The 15,219-nt window shown below is 46.2% G+C and overlaps 1 protein-coding gene across 7 annotated transcripts in view; it reads right to left on the reverse strand.

Annotated features, from left to right (window-relative positions):
* Positions 1-15,219, reverse strand: part of PPP1R16A (protein phosphatase 1 regulatory subunit 16A) — a 76,375-nt gene that overhangs the window by 19,261 nt on the left and 41,895 nt on the right. The window contains exon 1 of one of the 7 annotated variants that reach the window (XM_030553974.1): positions 2,653-8,707. The exons of the other annotated variants lie outside the window; for them this stretch is intronic. Within the exon in view, the coding sequence (XP_030409834.1) occupies positions 2,653-2,785 (133 nt within the window). The 5' untranslated portion in view covers positions 2,786-8,707. Of the gene's footprint in view, positions 1-2,652; positions 8,708-15,219 lie in introns of those variants that run through there. 7 annotated transcript variants of the gene reach the window in all.

The raw sequence follows: 15,219 nt of genomic DNA on the forward strand, positions 1-15,219 counted from the left end.
TTGGGCCAATACAACATATCACCCACCCTCTCCCTTGTCTCTCTCATCACTGGGGTGTTAGGAACATGGGAGGTTTTCTTTGCACAAGACTATAGTGCTAGACCTTCTACGGCTCCCTCCCTGGCTGCTCCCTCTTTTGTCTAGCCAGGAACGCTGGAGCACTGAGAGATACAATCTGTGCTTCAACCAGTAACTGAGACCAGGAGCTGATAGTAAATGGTAAAGCTACAGGACGGGCAGGACCTGGCTGTGTGCCTGTACCGGAGTTAAGATGCTGGATTAAGCTCCAATCTACAGTACGGTTTTGGACCATTTTTAGCTGAGTCAGGGGACAGCCATGTTGTAAGTAGACCCCCGCCCTGGGTATGGGTTTAAGACAGACTATGCCTTAGTCACCAAACTGAGTGGGGTGGAGATAGGGTGAGGTCAGGTATTAAAAGTAAAGTTCTGTGATAGGCAGAGGAAAGTAAAACCAACAGTTAAAGACAATTTCCCAAGGAGACTGAATTACCACCAATCTCAGACCCAGAGTGGGCAAAAAAGGAAAACACACAGTGTCATCAAAGAGCCCAAGCTAGACTTACTTAACTAACTGATTAGGCTCCAGCCCCCGCAGCAGAGGGAAGGAAATCGGCATGTCTGTTGCTCTGCAGTTCATCTTTGGAAGCATTTAACACTACCCTCCACAAAACACTAGATGTCATCAGAGTAAGGAAGAGTCCTGCACTGGTCCCTGCAGGAAGGACCAGATGATCCAAAAATCTTTTCCCGTCTCTTAACCTTTATCATTCTAAATCCTCAGGTAAAGTGTAAAAGAAGCCCAACGAGACTATAAGGCTATGGTCACAGTTAAGCGAAAGCCAGATTAACTGATAGGGCTCTGAGATCTCTCACTGACGCCCCCCCCCCCCCCGCATTATGAATACATCTGCTTTTGCTCATGTGACAGAATCCACCAGGGGTGGCATGGAGATGAGCCTTGGTCAAGGACTGTGAAGCAGGTAATCCTCTCACCTTATCAGAGCCCCTCCACTTTGAGAGCTGCCTCAGCAAACTAGAGAATGATGCACTCCAGATGGAATTTCCTTGCACTGCTTATTTTGGAAACACCTCTAGTTCCTGGAGAGTGTGAAAGAACTGGTTCAACTGGTCAGTGCCCAAGAGGACGTCTGCATCTGTGCAGGCTGCTTCTCCCCCCACAGTCAGCAGGAGATGCTCTCCTTGGACTAAGACCAAGATAAACCAATAACAACATATCAAAGGGTTCAGACAAGGTTCTTCTTGGGTCTAGCTATCCTGCCCACAAGCAATCTGTTCCCCAGGAGTCCATGGCTAGGTGTGCCCTCTTCTAGCAGTACCACTGCACAGGAGGTTTTCAGAGCCTTTGTTTTACATTCTTCTTCAAGAGTCACATGACTGATGATTTGGAAAGAAGTCTCCAACCCTGCCTTCCTCCTCTCTGCCTTTGGCCTCCCTGAGCTCTAGCTCTTCATGTCTCCCAGGATGCTGCTGCCCACCCTCCTGAGACACACAGAAATAGGATTCCCGCTGCTCGGGCTCAAAGCAATGCCACTGGGCTTAGATCTGATTTAAAAAGGAAAGCAAAGAAGATCTAGGTCCAGGCACTGGAAGACCTGTGTTCAATTCCCAGTTCAGCCATAGACTTCCTGGGTGACATTAAGCAAGTCCCTTATGCCACCCTGTGCCTCGGCTTCCTGCCCTGAAAACAGGGATAATAGTCCCTGGCCTCCCAGAGGGGCTGTGAGGATCAAATCCATTAGTGATCATGAGGCACTCGGACATTAGGGTGTTGCGGGCTGGATAAAGCCCCTAAACAGAATAGAATTCTGCTTGTTTTCAAGCTCTTGGTGACCTTCCCCAGCTAAACCTGCATCTTACCTCATTCTTTTCTCTCCTCTCCCCATCTCTGCCCCGTCACATGATACGCCTCTAATTGGACAAGAGCCTTTTCCCCTGCAGCTCCTAGTGCCTGGAACTCTCTGCCTCATCAATCATCCAATTCCTTAGAAGTTCAAACTATTTTTATACAAATATCTAGACATTTCCAGAGCTGCTTTAAACAAATTTAAGGAATACAATAAAAAACCATCTCTTAAGAGTAGGTTAGATATATGTCTATTAGGGATGGTCTAGACAGTATTTGGTCCTGCCATGAGGGCAGGGGACTGGACTCGATGACCTCTCGAGGTCCCTTCCAGTCCTAGAGTCTATGAGTCTTTTTCTCTCTTGCCCAGATCTCTTCATCTCTCTCTGCTACTTAACTCTGCAGAGGGTGTGGAGATCATGCATCGATGCCATACAAAATAAAAGTTATTGTATGGTGCAATTTCTTTCCCTGGGAAACAAACAGCTGGTTTTATTAGGGAGGTTCCTTCACCAAATTTTCCAGCTGGGTTAAAAAAGGCACAAGATCAACTATATTATCAAGGTCACACACTGAGTCAATGGCTCAGCCAGAATTCCCAAAGAATCAAGGAGCCATTTGAATCTAATGTCTTTATTCAGACCATTGGGCCTATCTGCTCCTAGGAGTGGTTCTGGTCAGTGTTTACGATAGACACAGAAGAAGGTAGTCCATTATGACCGAGAAGAACACTAGGCTGTGTATTAAGAAAATACGACTGTGCTCACCTGAAAATTTCTTGTATTCAAGTAATGAAGTCTGCAGATCTGTTACAATAGGTACTTCAGCCTGCGTACAGCGTGGAGCAGAACCAGATCTGTCAGTCACTGGCAAGCAGGGGAATGCCCTACCTTCTGACATTCCCTCCAGTTGAGAGAGCTTCCAAAGCCAGGAGAATTCAATTCTACTGTCCTGAACCACAGACTGTGTTAAACATGCCTTCAGGAAAAAGCACAACAATTTCTCTTATTGCAGAGCATGGAGAATTCCCCCTGAGACAATCCTGAATCTTTGTATGTCAGTTTCTTTCTCTGCTTTGGTTGATCCATTTGTCCCAGGGTGGGCCTGATCTGTGGACCTGATTACTCACAGAAAGGAAGTTTTCAGGTCAGGACAGATGAATTGTCCTGTTTTTCCTTGTGCCAAGGTCCACAGATCCCTTACACAGGGATCTTCACAGCAGTTTGCCTCCAGGGTTGAAAGCAGGATCATCCTTTAAAGATGAACATCCCAAAGCAGGTACATTATATATCCTCCATATTCCCCTGGGCATTAAGGTGTGGAGAAGATTTCTGCTCCCTACCCCCAGCCCTCCAAAAAAGGCACCGGATAAAGACTGGAATACCCATATTTAGCGTTATGGTGAATACATGTTTTGATGCCCACCTAAAGGATCTTAATACACTAGACAAGACTTCTCTACCCAAAGACTGTCAGTGCCCCTAAGGACTGTATTTTGATGCTTAACAGGAAAAAAAAAATGTCTGAACTTACTCTGGGAATCAATGCCTTGAGAGTTCAGAACTATGTGTCTGAATTAGAAGCACAATACTGGGTCTCATCAAAGAAAGCTCCCAACTTCAAAAACTTCTCTGGTTGGAGACAGTAGCTGTCAGGAGGTCTACTCAAATAATAAACCAAGACAATTCCTGCAGGGGTTCAACCTGGGTAATGCCATAAGGAGCAGTGTGAGGTTCCACGGCTGTGCTTTATGGTCCTGTGGGTTGTTACCCTCATGAAATATTTAATGTCAGGATTCATACAAAACGTCCTTTTCTTGAACATTATACTCCTGAGAGGTGACTTTGGGGCTTGGCAGTCCTATACCCACAACAACGCCCTCCTGGCTAAGCTTCATTGGAGTTACGTGCTAGTTAAGCTATGCACTTTGCGCAGCAAGCAGAATAAATTCTACTTTTCAACTTGTTTGATGGTCCATGAGCATTTTAAATCACTTCATCCAAGTACCCACTTCGAATCTGTCTCCTCCTGGTTTTGGTAATAGCAAACAATGAGCCAGAAACAGCCAAAGGCCCACAGACCAGAGAGCCATAACCTCTTCAACAGCTTCACTGCTATTCTCTGCTTTTGATCATTTGTACAATCCTAGGGACCAGTGGAAAAGGCACAGAGCAGATACTCTGCCCAACTTTGCAGGAGGTCATTCACCACCTCCCAGGTCCTGACGCACGGAAAGACCACAGGGGGCACTTTGCTGTTTCCATTTGCCAACAGGTCAATCACCAGCCCCTCAAGTTGACTTTGAATGACTGGATGCATCAGAGGGCAGGTTCCATTCTGCTTATTCTAATTTCTGCCATTTCAGTCTTGGTTTTCGCCTCCCTCTTGAGGGGCAATGCAGAGATAGGAAGCTTACGCCACCTAGATCAGGAATCGTTATTTCACTCTGGGATAGGGCGGATCACATTCTTCTCAGTTTATTCATAAAAACCCCATCAGATGTGTTGACTGTCACAATCAGAACAAGAATGTAACCCTTCATATTCCAGAAACTGTATTGCTATGTTTCAGCTTTCTCTTTGTACAGTGCCATGATCAGAAAAAATTGTCTTGGAAAATAAAGTACATTTCTTTCTTCCTCAAAACCAGTATTAATATACCATGATTCTGAAAGAGACCCTGGGAGCACTTGTCAGATCAAATAGTGTTTAACCATGTTGGGGGAGGAGGGGAATTTGCTATCCTGTGGCAGAGTGGAACAATTATCTGAGAGATGGTAAGACGGGAATGCAAAGATAAACCTCCCACTGGAACTATGCTCTGTTTATTCCAAACTCTCTGAGCCTAGAAACAGGAGGGGAAATTAGTTTTATTGCCCCAATCTGAAGTAGATGGTGGATGGTTTTCAGTCACATTCTTGCATTTCCGTGGGTTGCTTGAGATTGGGAATGGAACAAAACTGTTCCTGGGATTCTTGCAACTTCACAGAGTACAGCCTCTGCAGTGTCCCATTTGTGCCCATAATCCGGGGACTGCTTCAACTTACCATGTGACCCGGTTCCTTGCTATAGCATCTATCAGGAGCCAGGATAGTCAGTCAACTTTTCCGATGACTCTGAACGGCCTCAGCTTTGCAAAAAGTTTCCCATTGTATGAGTAAGAGCTGGGAAGTGATTTGCCCAAAGCCCCATGTGCCCTTGTCATACTGATTTCTATGCTGTGGGACTGGCAGGTCGAGAGGGACCGCCCTTGCAATGCTGCTCACTCACGTTGGCATTGCTTGCCAGAGCAGGCAGAGGCACTTACGCTCTCAGATAACACTTCATACTTATTTTTTTGGCGGTGGTTGGAGGGGTGGGGGGGGGTTTAGTCTGAGACCACCTGCAAGCTTCGAGGCCCCCAGGAACTAGGGCTGAGGTAACGCTTGCCTGCACCGGGGTGCCTGTGAAGGGCCTGCATGGTGAGGCAGTCACTTTTTCATGTAAAAATCTCCCCCAGGGAGAAATGCTGAGTGTCCTTGACCAGTAAGGACAAGAGCCATCGTTATCTTCGTTAGCGACACCGGGCTGAATTTGACTGGCTGCAAGCTGAAGAACCTTCCAGCCTTATAACATGGAGGGCAGGGGGCTAGAAAGAAAAATGGTGGATGCCTGCTTGTTCTTCCAGCCTGGGCTGTTGTCCCCCTTCTCACTCCATAGCCAGCTACAGAGAGCAGGAGCTGGAGATAGCAGTACTGATGCATGTCAAGCTACGATGATCAACATGGCATAAGAACCCATATAAAACAGAACCTGCAACAGAAGCCAGGAACAGTGACCTGGACATTAGGATGTGGAGACCTGCAGCAGCAGCTGGAGATGACAACCCAATACTCCCATTATTTAGATGTGGTAGGAACCCCCCAGCCCCTTCTTACGTCTTCTAAAGCAGGAGTTCTCAAGCTTTTTCTTTCTGAGCACTCCCCTCCGCCACTCACCCCGCACATGCTATAAAAACTCCACAGCCCACCTATCTCACAGTAACTAGTTTTCTGTATACAAAAGCCAGGGCTGGCATTGGGGGGTAGCAAGCAGGGCAATTGCCTGGGGCCTTATGCCACAGGGGCCCCTCAAAGCTACACTGCTCAGGCGTTGGTTTCAGCCGCAGGTGGCAGGGTTCTGGGCCCTGGGCTTCAGCCCCTTGCGATGGGGCTTTGGCTTTCTGCCCTGAGCCCCAGCAAGTCTAACGCCGGCCCTGCTTGGCGGACCCCCTGAAACTTGCTCGCGGCCACCCCCCCGGGGCTCCTGACTCCTGGTTGAGAACCACTGTTCTAAAGGAGCATGAGGAGCGGGATATACATCTACTCCTTGTCTACAGCAGCTGCAGACCTCCGCAGTTTCACAGTACTCTGCCTGTAAGAGTCAATCCTTACAAATTATCCAATATTATTGTTAGATTCCCTAATTCTGATCCAGACAGCCGGCCTCTCTCCCATAAAGAGGAAGAATTCCCTTTTGTGTGTACACATGCACATAACCAAAGAAACCAGCACATGCCTGTAGCCTGGTTTTCCCCGCATGGATCTGCCATGTAGCACTCTCTGTAGGTGAGCAGGGGAACCAGTGGTGATATATTTTCCCTTTGGGAATCTGCCCCTAGGATCCTGCTTCAGAGGTAGGGAGAAAGACTGGGCATAGATATTTCTCCAAACATTGTTCAAGTGACTAGTGCCTCTCTGCCCTCAAAGAGGCAGGGCTTAGTGTCTCCCTTCCTGCATGGGGAACAGTTCTGGCTTTCTCCAGGAAGGTTCTGGCCTGGGACTCAGGGATGGGCTCCCCAAAAGCTCTACCCCTCTCTACAGCATAGGATCCACATGGATCAGATAGGCCTGTGTTCCCCAGGAGATCTCAGCCAGGAATATGGGGGCGGTACTGTTACAGAAAGGGAGGGAGCTGACCTTGAAGACCCCTTACCACACTCTCTGGCGTTGGCAGAATTAGTGCTGTGTTCAGGGCCCTCCATCCACGACTCATGGAGAAGCACAGAGGAAGGAGGCAGCTAAGCACTGCAGTCAGATGCATGGCTGCTGGAGTGGGATGCAGTACCTCCAGCACAAGTCTCCATCTGGTGCACTGCCCTTCTGGCTTCGCTCCTCGCACAAAGAAGGGGCGGCTCAGGTTATCCTGCCCAGACTGGGCTATGAGGGAAGCTGCACTCTGCCCAGGGAGTTGGCTGAGCTCCCCAGTAAAACATGGAATAAGTTGGGGGAAGCAGGAGACACAGACCCATCTTTTGGTCTCTGGCTTTTCTTGGTCTAGAGCTCCCTCTCAGAAATCTGCAAGGGCACTAGCTACTGCCAGTGCCTCAGGAGGGGAAACAGAGCTAAGGTGACAATCTCCCCAAAAGGCCAATGCAGCGGGGACATGGCAGGGAAGTAGACACACACAAAGCCAGATCTTGGTCAAAATGTGAAGTCTGGAGTTTCCTGCTGAAAAACCTGGCATCAGGGAAGGGTGCAGGAGCACTGGGGAGGCAGGGAACACTGAGGGAACTTGGGGGGGCAGGGCGCTGCTAGTGACTGACAGGGCTGGTCCTGCTGCCAAGCTGCAAGCATGAAGAAAGCAAATCTCTCATCCACTGGCAGGGTTTACCAAGTACACACACAGCATTCAAGCTGGCTTCAAGGTTGGGCACTTCCCACTTGTCACAGTGATCCCCAGACTCATTACCAAGACTGCAGAAACAGAGATTGTGAATCTGCCACATCACCTGATTTCTGTTTAAGGTTCAACGGTGTTGCCTTCAGTGCTGATGGGCACAGGCAAAGCAGCTCAGTTAAATCCGTCCCTCTGGTCACGACGTAACTGGTTTGTAGTCACAAACTGGGCTGGGTGCTAATGTTTGAGCAGCTGAATGTGGCGGAGCACAATCTGCTGAGGTTAATACATTCGAGGCACCTGCAGTCAGGCAGTCTCTGGCCTTTGCGGCATTTCCCCAAAATGCCCAAGGTTGACTCAATCTCTTTTGCTCTCTTCCGGTGACTGCCTGCCCTGGCCCCCGAGCGCATTCATGGCCATCAAAGGCAGGCCAGGATCGCGTCTCAACCTGAGCTAGAAACGACCAAGCTCTGTATTTGCCCCGATTTCTGGCACATCTGAATAAAGAGTTCTTGATATAATTGTTTGCATTTGCACAGCTCCTTTCATTCAAAGATATTTCATTGTTTTACAAATACCCATTTCAGGCTCAGGGGCCCACGAGGCTCTGTAGGTTAGGACATCTGCTTTAAGGATGGATGAACTGAAGAACAGAGAGGTCAGTGACATGCCCAAGGTCAGAGAGAGAGAGAATGACCACTGGCAGATCCAATGATAGAAACGCCCCAAATTTCACGTTCTTGCCGCTAAAAACTCCTTCCCTTGATCTTCCTCTTCTGTATAAGCTGGTCTGTTATACATCATCGGCTGTAAACAGGGACCCTGCAATAGACACAAGTGGACTGCCAATTGCACCGCCTGCCATCTTGTGCCCTGCAGCAGTCAGCAAGAGGTCTCTATACCGAAACAGAAACATAATCAGTCAGTCCTGTAAACCTGAAGTCTCAGGGACGCCTCACGTTGGCTGTTGCAGGATCTACTAGCTCAATGATTCAGATATATGCTTTCATGCTCTTCTGTATAGGAACGCTTTTCCTTTTTTAAACTGTCCTTTCACCCCAGAGGTCAGAAGCAGGCACCTCTGGTGTTGCCTCCTACCATTACCTGACATGTTTCTGGTGCTGAAAGTCAACCAAGTGATTTGGAGCGTGGGCTATAATGGCAGAGAGAAAGAAGGGTCAGGGCAAAACTGAGAGGCAAGATCAAACCAGTATCTTAGATGCCTATATACAAATGCGAGAAGTATGGGTAATAAGCAGGAAGAACTGGAAGTGCTAATAAATAAATACAACTATGACATTGTTGGCATCACTGAAACTTGGTGGGATAATACACGACTGGAATGTTGGTGTGGATCAGTATAGTTTGCTCAGGAAGGACAGACAGGGGAAAAAGGGAGGAGGTGTTGCCTTATATATTAAAAATGTACACACTTGGACTGAGGTGGAGATGGACATAGGAGACGGAAGTGTTGAGAGTCTCTGGGTTAGGATAAAAGGGGTAAAATACAAGGGTGATGTCGTGCTAGGAGTCTACTACAGGCCACTTAACCAGGTGGAAGAGGTGGATGAGGCTATTTTTAAACAACTAACAAAATCATCTAAAGCCCAAGATTTGGTGGTGATGGGGGACTTCAACTTTCCAGATATATGTTGGGAAAATAACACCCCAGGGCCCAGACTATCCAATAAGTTCCTGGACTGCATTGCAGACAACTTTATTTCAGAAGGTTGAAAAAGCTACTAGGGGGGGAAGCTGTTCTAGACTTGATTTTAACAAATAGGGAGGAACTCATTGAGAATTTGAAAGTAGAAGGAAGCTTGGGTGAAAGTGATCATGAAATCAGAGTTTGCAATTCTAAGGAAGGTTAGAAGGGAGTACAGCAAAATAGAGACAATGGATTTCAGGAAGGCGGATTTTGGTAAGCTCAGAGCTGATAGGTAAGGTCCCATGGGAATCAAGACTGAGGGGAAAAACAACTGAGGAGAGTTGGCAGTTTTTCAAAGGGACGCTATTAAGGGCCCAAAAGCAAGCTATTCTGATGGGTAGGAAAGATAGAAAATGTGGCAAAAGACCACCTTGGCTTAACCACGAGATCTTGCATGACCTACAAAATAAAAAGGAGTCATATAAAAAATGGAAACTAGGTCAGATTACAAAGGATGAATATAGGCAAACAACACAGGAATGCAGGGGCAAGATTAGAAAGGCAAAGGCACAAAATGAGCTCAAACTAGCTATGGGAATAAAGGGAAAGAAGAAGACTTTTTATCAATACATTAGAAGCAAGAGGAAGACCAAGAACAGGGTAGGCCCACTACTCAGTGAGGAGGGAGAAACAGTAACAGGAAACTTAGAAATGGCAGAGATGCTTAATGACTTCCTTGTTTTGGTCTTCACTGAGAAGTCTGAAGGCATGTCTAACATAATGAATGCTTATGGGAAGGGAGTAGGTTTAGAAGATAAAATAAAAAAAGAGCAAGTTAAAAATGACTTAGAAAAGTTAGATGCCTGCAAGTCACCAGGGCCTGATGAAATGCATCCTAGAATACTCAAAGAGTTAATAGAGGAGGTATCTGAGCCTCTAGCTATTATCTTTGGAAAGTCATGGGAGACGGGAGAGATTCCAGAAGACTGGAAAAGGGCAAATATAGTGCCCATCTATAAAAAGGGAAATAAAAACAACCCAGGAAACTACAGACCAGTTAGTTTAACTTCCATGCCAGGGAAGATAATGGAGCAAGTAACTACAGAAATCATCTGCAAACACTTGGAAGGTGGTAAGGTGATAGGGAATAGCCAGCATGGATTTGTAAAGAACAAACTGTGTCAAACCAATCTGATAGCTTTCTTTGATAGGATAACGAGTCTTGTGGATAAGGGAGAAGCGGTGGATGTGGTATACCTAGACTTTAATAAGGCATTTGATACGGTCTCGCATGATATCCTTATCGATAAACTAGGCAAATACAATTTAGATGGGGCTACTATAAGGTGGGTGCATAACTGGCTGGACAACCATACTCAGAGAGTAGTTATTAATGGCTCCCAATCCTGCTGGAAAGGTATAACAAGTGGGGTTCCGCAGGGGTCTGTTTTGGGACCGGCTCTGTTCGATATCTTCATCGATGACTTAGATGTTGGCATAGAAAGTACGCTTATTAAGTGTGCAGACGATACCAAACTGGGAGGGATTGCAACTGCTTTGGAGGACAGGGTCAAAATTCAAAATGATCTGGACAAATTGGAGAAATGGTCTGAGGTAAACCGGATGAAGTTCAATAAAGACAAATGCAAAGTGCTTCACTTAGGAAGGAACAATCAGTTTCACACATACAGAATGGGAAGAGACTCTCTAGGAAGGAGTACGGCAGAAAGAGATCTAGGGGTCATAGTGGACCACAAGCTAAATATGAGTCTACAGTGTGATACTGTTGCAAAAAAAGCAAACGTGATTCTGGGATGCATTAACAGGTGTGTTGTAAACAAGACACGAGAAGTCATTCTTCCGCTCTACTCTGCGCTGGTTAGGCCTCAACTGCAGTAATGTGTCCAGTTCTGGGTACCGCATTTCAAGAAAGATGTGGAGAAATTGGAGAGGGTCCGGAGAAGAGCAACAAGAATGATTAAAGGTCTTGAGAACATGACCTATGAAGGAAGGCTGAAGGAATTGGGTTTATTTAGTTTGGGAAAGAGAAGACTGAGAGGGGACATGATAGCAGTTTTCAGGTATCTAAAAGAGTGTCATCAGGAGGAGGGAGCAAACTTGTTCACCTTAGCCTCCAATGATAGAACAAGAAGCAATGGGCTTAAACTGCAGCAAGGGAGATTTAGATTGGACATTAGGAAAAAGTTACTAACTGTCAGGGTAGTTAAACACTGGAATAGTTTGCCTAGGGAGGTTGTGGAATCTCCATCTCTGGAGATATTTACAAGTAGGTTAGATAAATGTCTATCCGGGATGGTCTAGATAGTATTTGGTCCTGCCATGAGGGCAGGGGACTGGACTCGATGACCTCTCAAGGTCCCTTCCAGTCCTAGAGTCTATGAATTTATGAATACCAAAGAAATTCCAGAAGTCTTGAAGAACTCAGTGGTTTGAGCACTGACCTGCTAAATCCAGGGTTGTGAGGGGACCATTTAGGGAACTAGGGTAAATATCTGTCTGGAGATTAGTCCTGCTTTGAGCAGGGGGTTGGACTAGATGACCTTCTGAGGTCCCTTCCAACCCTAATCTTCTATGATTCTAAGAATGTTGAACTTACGTCACTATTCAAAAGGGCCACGGGGGTTGAGTCAGGTAACTATAGGCCAGCGAGCCAGACACTGATCTTTGGCAAAATAATGGTAAAGCTGATACATGATTCAACTGATAAAGAATTAAAAGACTGGAATGTAATAAGTGCCAGACAACATGGTTTCATGGAGAATAGGTCTTGTCAAACCTGATTTCCTTCTTTGATGAGATTACAAGTTTGTTTGCCAAAGGTAACTGCATAGGTACAATACATAATACTTAGACTTGTGTTAGTAAGTTGGCGCAGTACCACCCAACATTCAGATTAAAATTTAGCGCTATACACTGCAAATGGAGTACACATCAAATGGATTAATAACTGGCTGACAGATCTCAAGAAGTAGTTGTCAACGGGGAATCAAACGGAGGTGTTTCTAGGGGCTTCCACAGGGTTCAGTACTAAGCCCAACCTAGTCAACATTTTCACCAGCAAGAAGTCAGTGTAAAGTCACTGATAAAAATCCCCCAAATGTAGCTAAAGCTGTTTCATGGATTGTTGTTCTTAAATCTTCCCATAATTCCTCTGCTCGCTCTGGCAATCACTTCCCATCCATGCTAAGCTCCAAAGCCTTCACAAACTCCTGGCATTTCCTCTGCTTTTCGCTGTTAATAGCATTGATTGGGGCTTGCTCCTAGGTTTTGCTCTATGTAGTTTCTTGGCTGCAATCTTCACGTTGCTAATGATCAAGGAGTGGTCACGTCACAGTCAGCACCATGGAAAGTCAGGCAAGTGTTCACACTAAGGGTAGGTCTTTCCTCCTGAGGATAACAAGGTCTAACTGGCGCCAGTGCCTGATTGTGGATGTCGCCATCACACTGTGGTGCTCTTTTCCTGTAAATTGGTCATGCACATTTGGTTTGGGCGCAGAATTCAGTAAGTCGTTGGCCGTTCTCTTTCATCTTGCCAATGCCAAAATGGCCTAGGCAATCTGGCCAAGAGTAGTTGTCTGCACTGACTCTTGCATCAAAGTCACCAAGAAGGAAAAGTTGCTCAGTTGATGTGTATTCTTTTGACAATTTGATGCAAAAAACTGTAAAACGTATCCTCTTCCTCGGGGCTAGATCTGAGTGTCGGTGCATAGGCACTAATGATGTTCACAGAGCCGATGGTCATCTGAAGTTTAAGTGAGATGACACACTCTGACTTCCCAATGGGTGTTTCTAGGAGCTTTACCCACTTGTTTCTCACATCAAAGCCGACACCGTGCAGACGATTTTCTTCGCCACTTTTACCTTGCCAAAGGAAGGTGTAATTGGTCTCTTGGACAGAACCAGCATCTGCAAGTCTTGTTTCCTGAAGTGCTGCAATGTCAACATTGAGTTTATACAGCTCATGGTCTATCAAAGCTGACTTCTGTATTCTGCTTGTCTACTGTAGGTCGTCAATGTCTGTCAATCCCAGACACATGGTCCTGACATTCCAGCAGCCAAGCCGGAAAGTTCCTGGTTTCTTATCTTTGCCAGGTGCAAGGTTTCCGTCTGCCATTCAACTTTTGGTCTAGTCCCAAGCACCCGATGAGGTGGGCAGACTGTGGCGGGTCAGCAACTAACTGTCTGGGGGCTGCCCGGCTTTGTGGTGGGTGGTGGCTCACCAGTGGAATGCAGTGATTCCTCCCACCATCGAAGTTGACCCATGGCCCCCTCCTCTATGCCAATCAAGTGAGAGCTTATAACCTGTAACTGACACCTTCCATGTTGTGTCGTCTCCATGTGATGTGGCTGCAATAGCCTGGGCAGTTGATATGGAGGTGCTGCTTTACCCATGTTTCAGCGTCCCTCTCTTGACTTCAACGGTATGGACTAAAGGAAGGATGGGAGTCGATGCATTTGGAACCAGCTACACTGCAGGAGTTGCCAGAGCAGAGGAGATCTTCCATCTGCCTGCCTTTTGGGGCTCCACTCCTAGATTGGTTATCAGTCATAGCTGCTGAAGGGCCCAATCTGTCCTACGCGGATGTCATGGGAAAAAACACTGAGTGAATTTGCTCATCTGCCTTTTGATGCCATTTGATGGCAGTCAAGCTCTGCGAAGAGACACAGACAGCCTCAGACACAGGAAAGCTCAAAGTCATGTATGACGGCCTGAAGAAAGCTCTAGGTCCCACTGTCAGCAAGGTTGCCCCTCAAATTGCATAGCAATTAAATCACTACAGATAAAAGCAAGTAGTTGCTGTGCTGGGTTGAACACTATTCAGAGCTATGCATACAAGAAAGAAACATCACCAGCGAATCACCAGACCAAATACCAACTCTACAGGTCATTCAAGAGCTAGATGTGGTGCCCACCGTAGAAGAGCTAAGCAAGGCCACTGATTTGCTATCATGTGGCAAGGCTCCTGGAAAAGATGCCATCCCAGTGGAAATCTTCAAGTGCAGGAAAGACAGCCTGTTACCATATCTTCATCAGCTGCTACTGAAATGCTGGAAAGAGGGTGAGGTACCATAAGAGATGTGCGACCCAAACATCACCACTTTGTATAAAAATAAAGGTGAAAAGGGCGACTGCAACAGCTACCGGGGTATCTGTAAGAGAAGTAGTGAGAGGCAAAAGGGCATCCTTTAAAAAGAGGAAGTTAATTCCTAGTGAGGAAAACAGAAAGGAGCATAAACTCTGGACAAGTGAAGTGTAAAAATATAATTAGGAAGGCCAAAAAAGAATTTGAAGAACAGCTAGCCAAAGACTCAAAATGTAATAGCAAAAAAAATTTTTTTAAGTACATCAGAAGCAGGAAGCCTGCTAAACAACCAGTGGGGCCAGCTGAGCGATTGAGATGCTAAAGGAGCACTCAAGGACGATAAGGCCATTGCGGAGAAACTAAATGAATTCTTTGTATCAGTCTTCATGGTTGAGGATGTGAGGGAGATTCCCAAACCTGAGCCATTGATTTTAGGTGACAAATCTGAGGAACTGTCCCAGACTGAGGTGTCATTAGAGGAGGTTTTGGAACAAAATTTATAAATTAAACAGTAATAAGTCACCAGGAACAGATGGTAGTCACCCAAGAGTTCTGAAGGAACTCAAATGTGAAATTACAGGATTACTAGTCTGTAACCTATCATTAAATCAGCTTCTGTACCAAATGACTGGAGGATAGCTAATGTGACACCAATTTTTAAAAGGGCTCCAGAGGTGACCCTGGCAATTACAGGCCATTAAGCCTGACTTCAGTACCAGGCAAACTGGTTGAAACTATAGTAAAGAACAAAACTGTCAGACATATAGATGAACATAATTTATTGGGGAAGAGTCAACATGGCTTTTGTAAAGGAAAATCATGCCTCACCAATCTACTAGAATTCTTTGAGGGGGGTCAACAAGCATGTGGACAAGTGGGATCTAGTGGATATAGTGTTCTTAGATTTTCAGAAAGCCTTTGACAAGGTCCCTCACCAAAGATTCT

Source organism: Gopherus evgoodei, chromosome 2, assembly GCF_007399415.2.
Source record: "Gopherus evgoodei ecotype Sinaloan lineage chromosome 2, rGopEvg1_v1.p, whole genome shotgun sequence".
NCBI lineage: Eukaryota > Metazoa > Chordata > Testudines > Testudinidae > Gopherus > Gopherus evgoodei.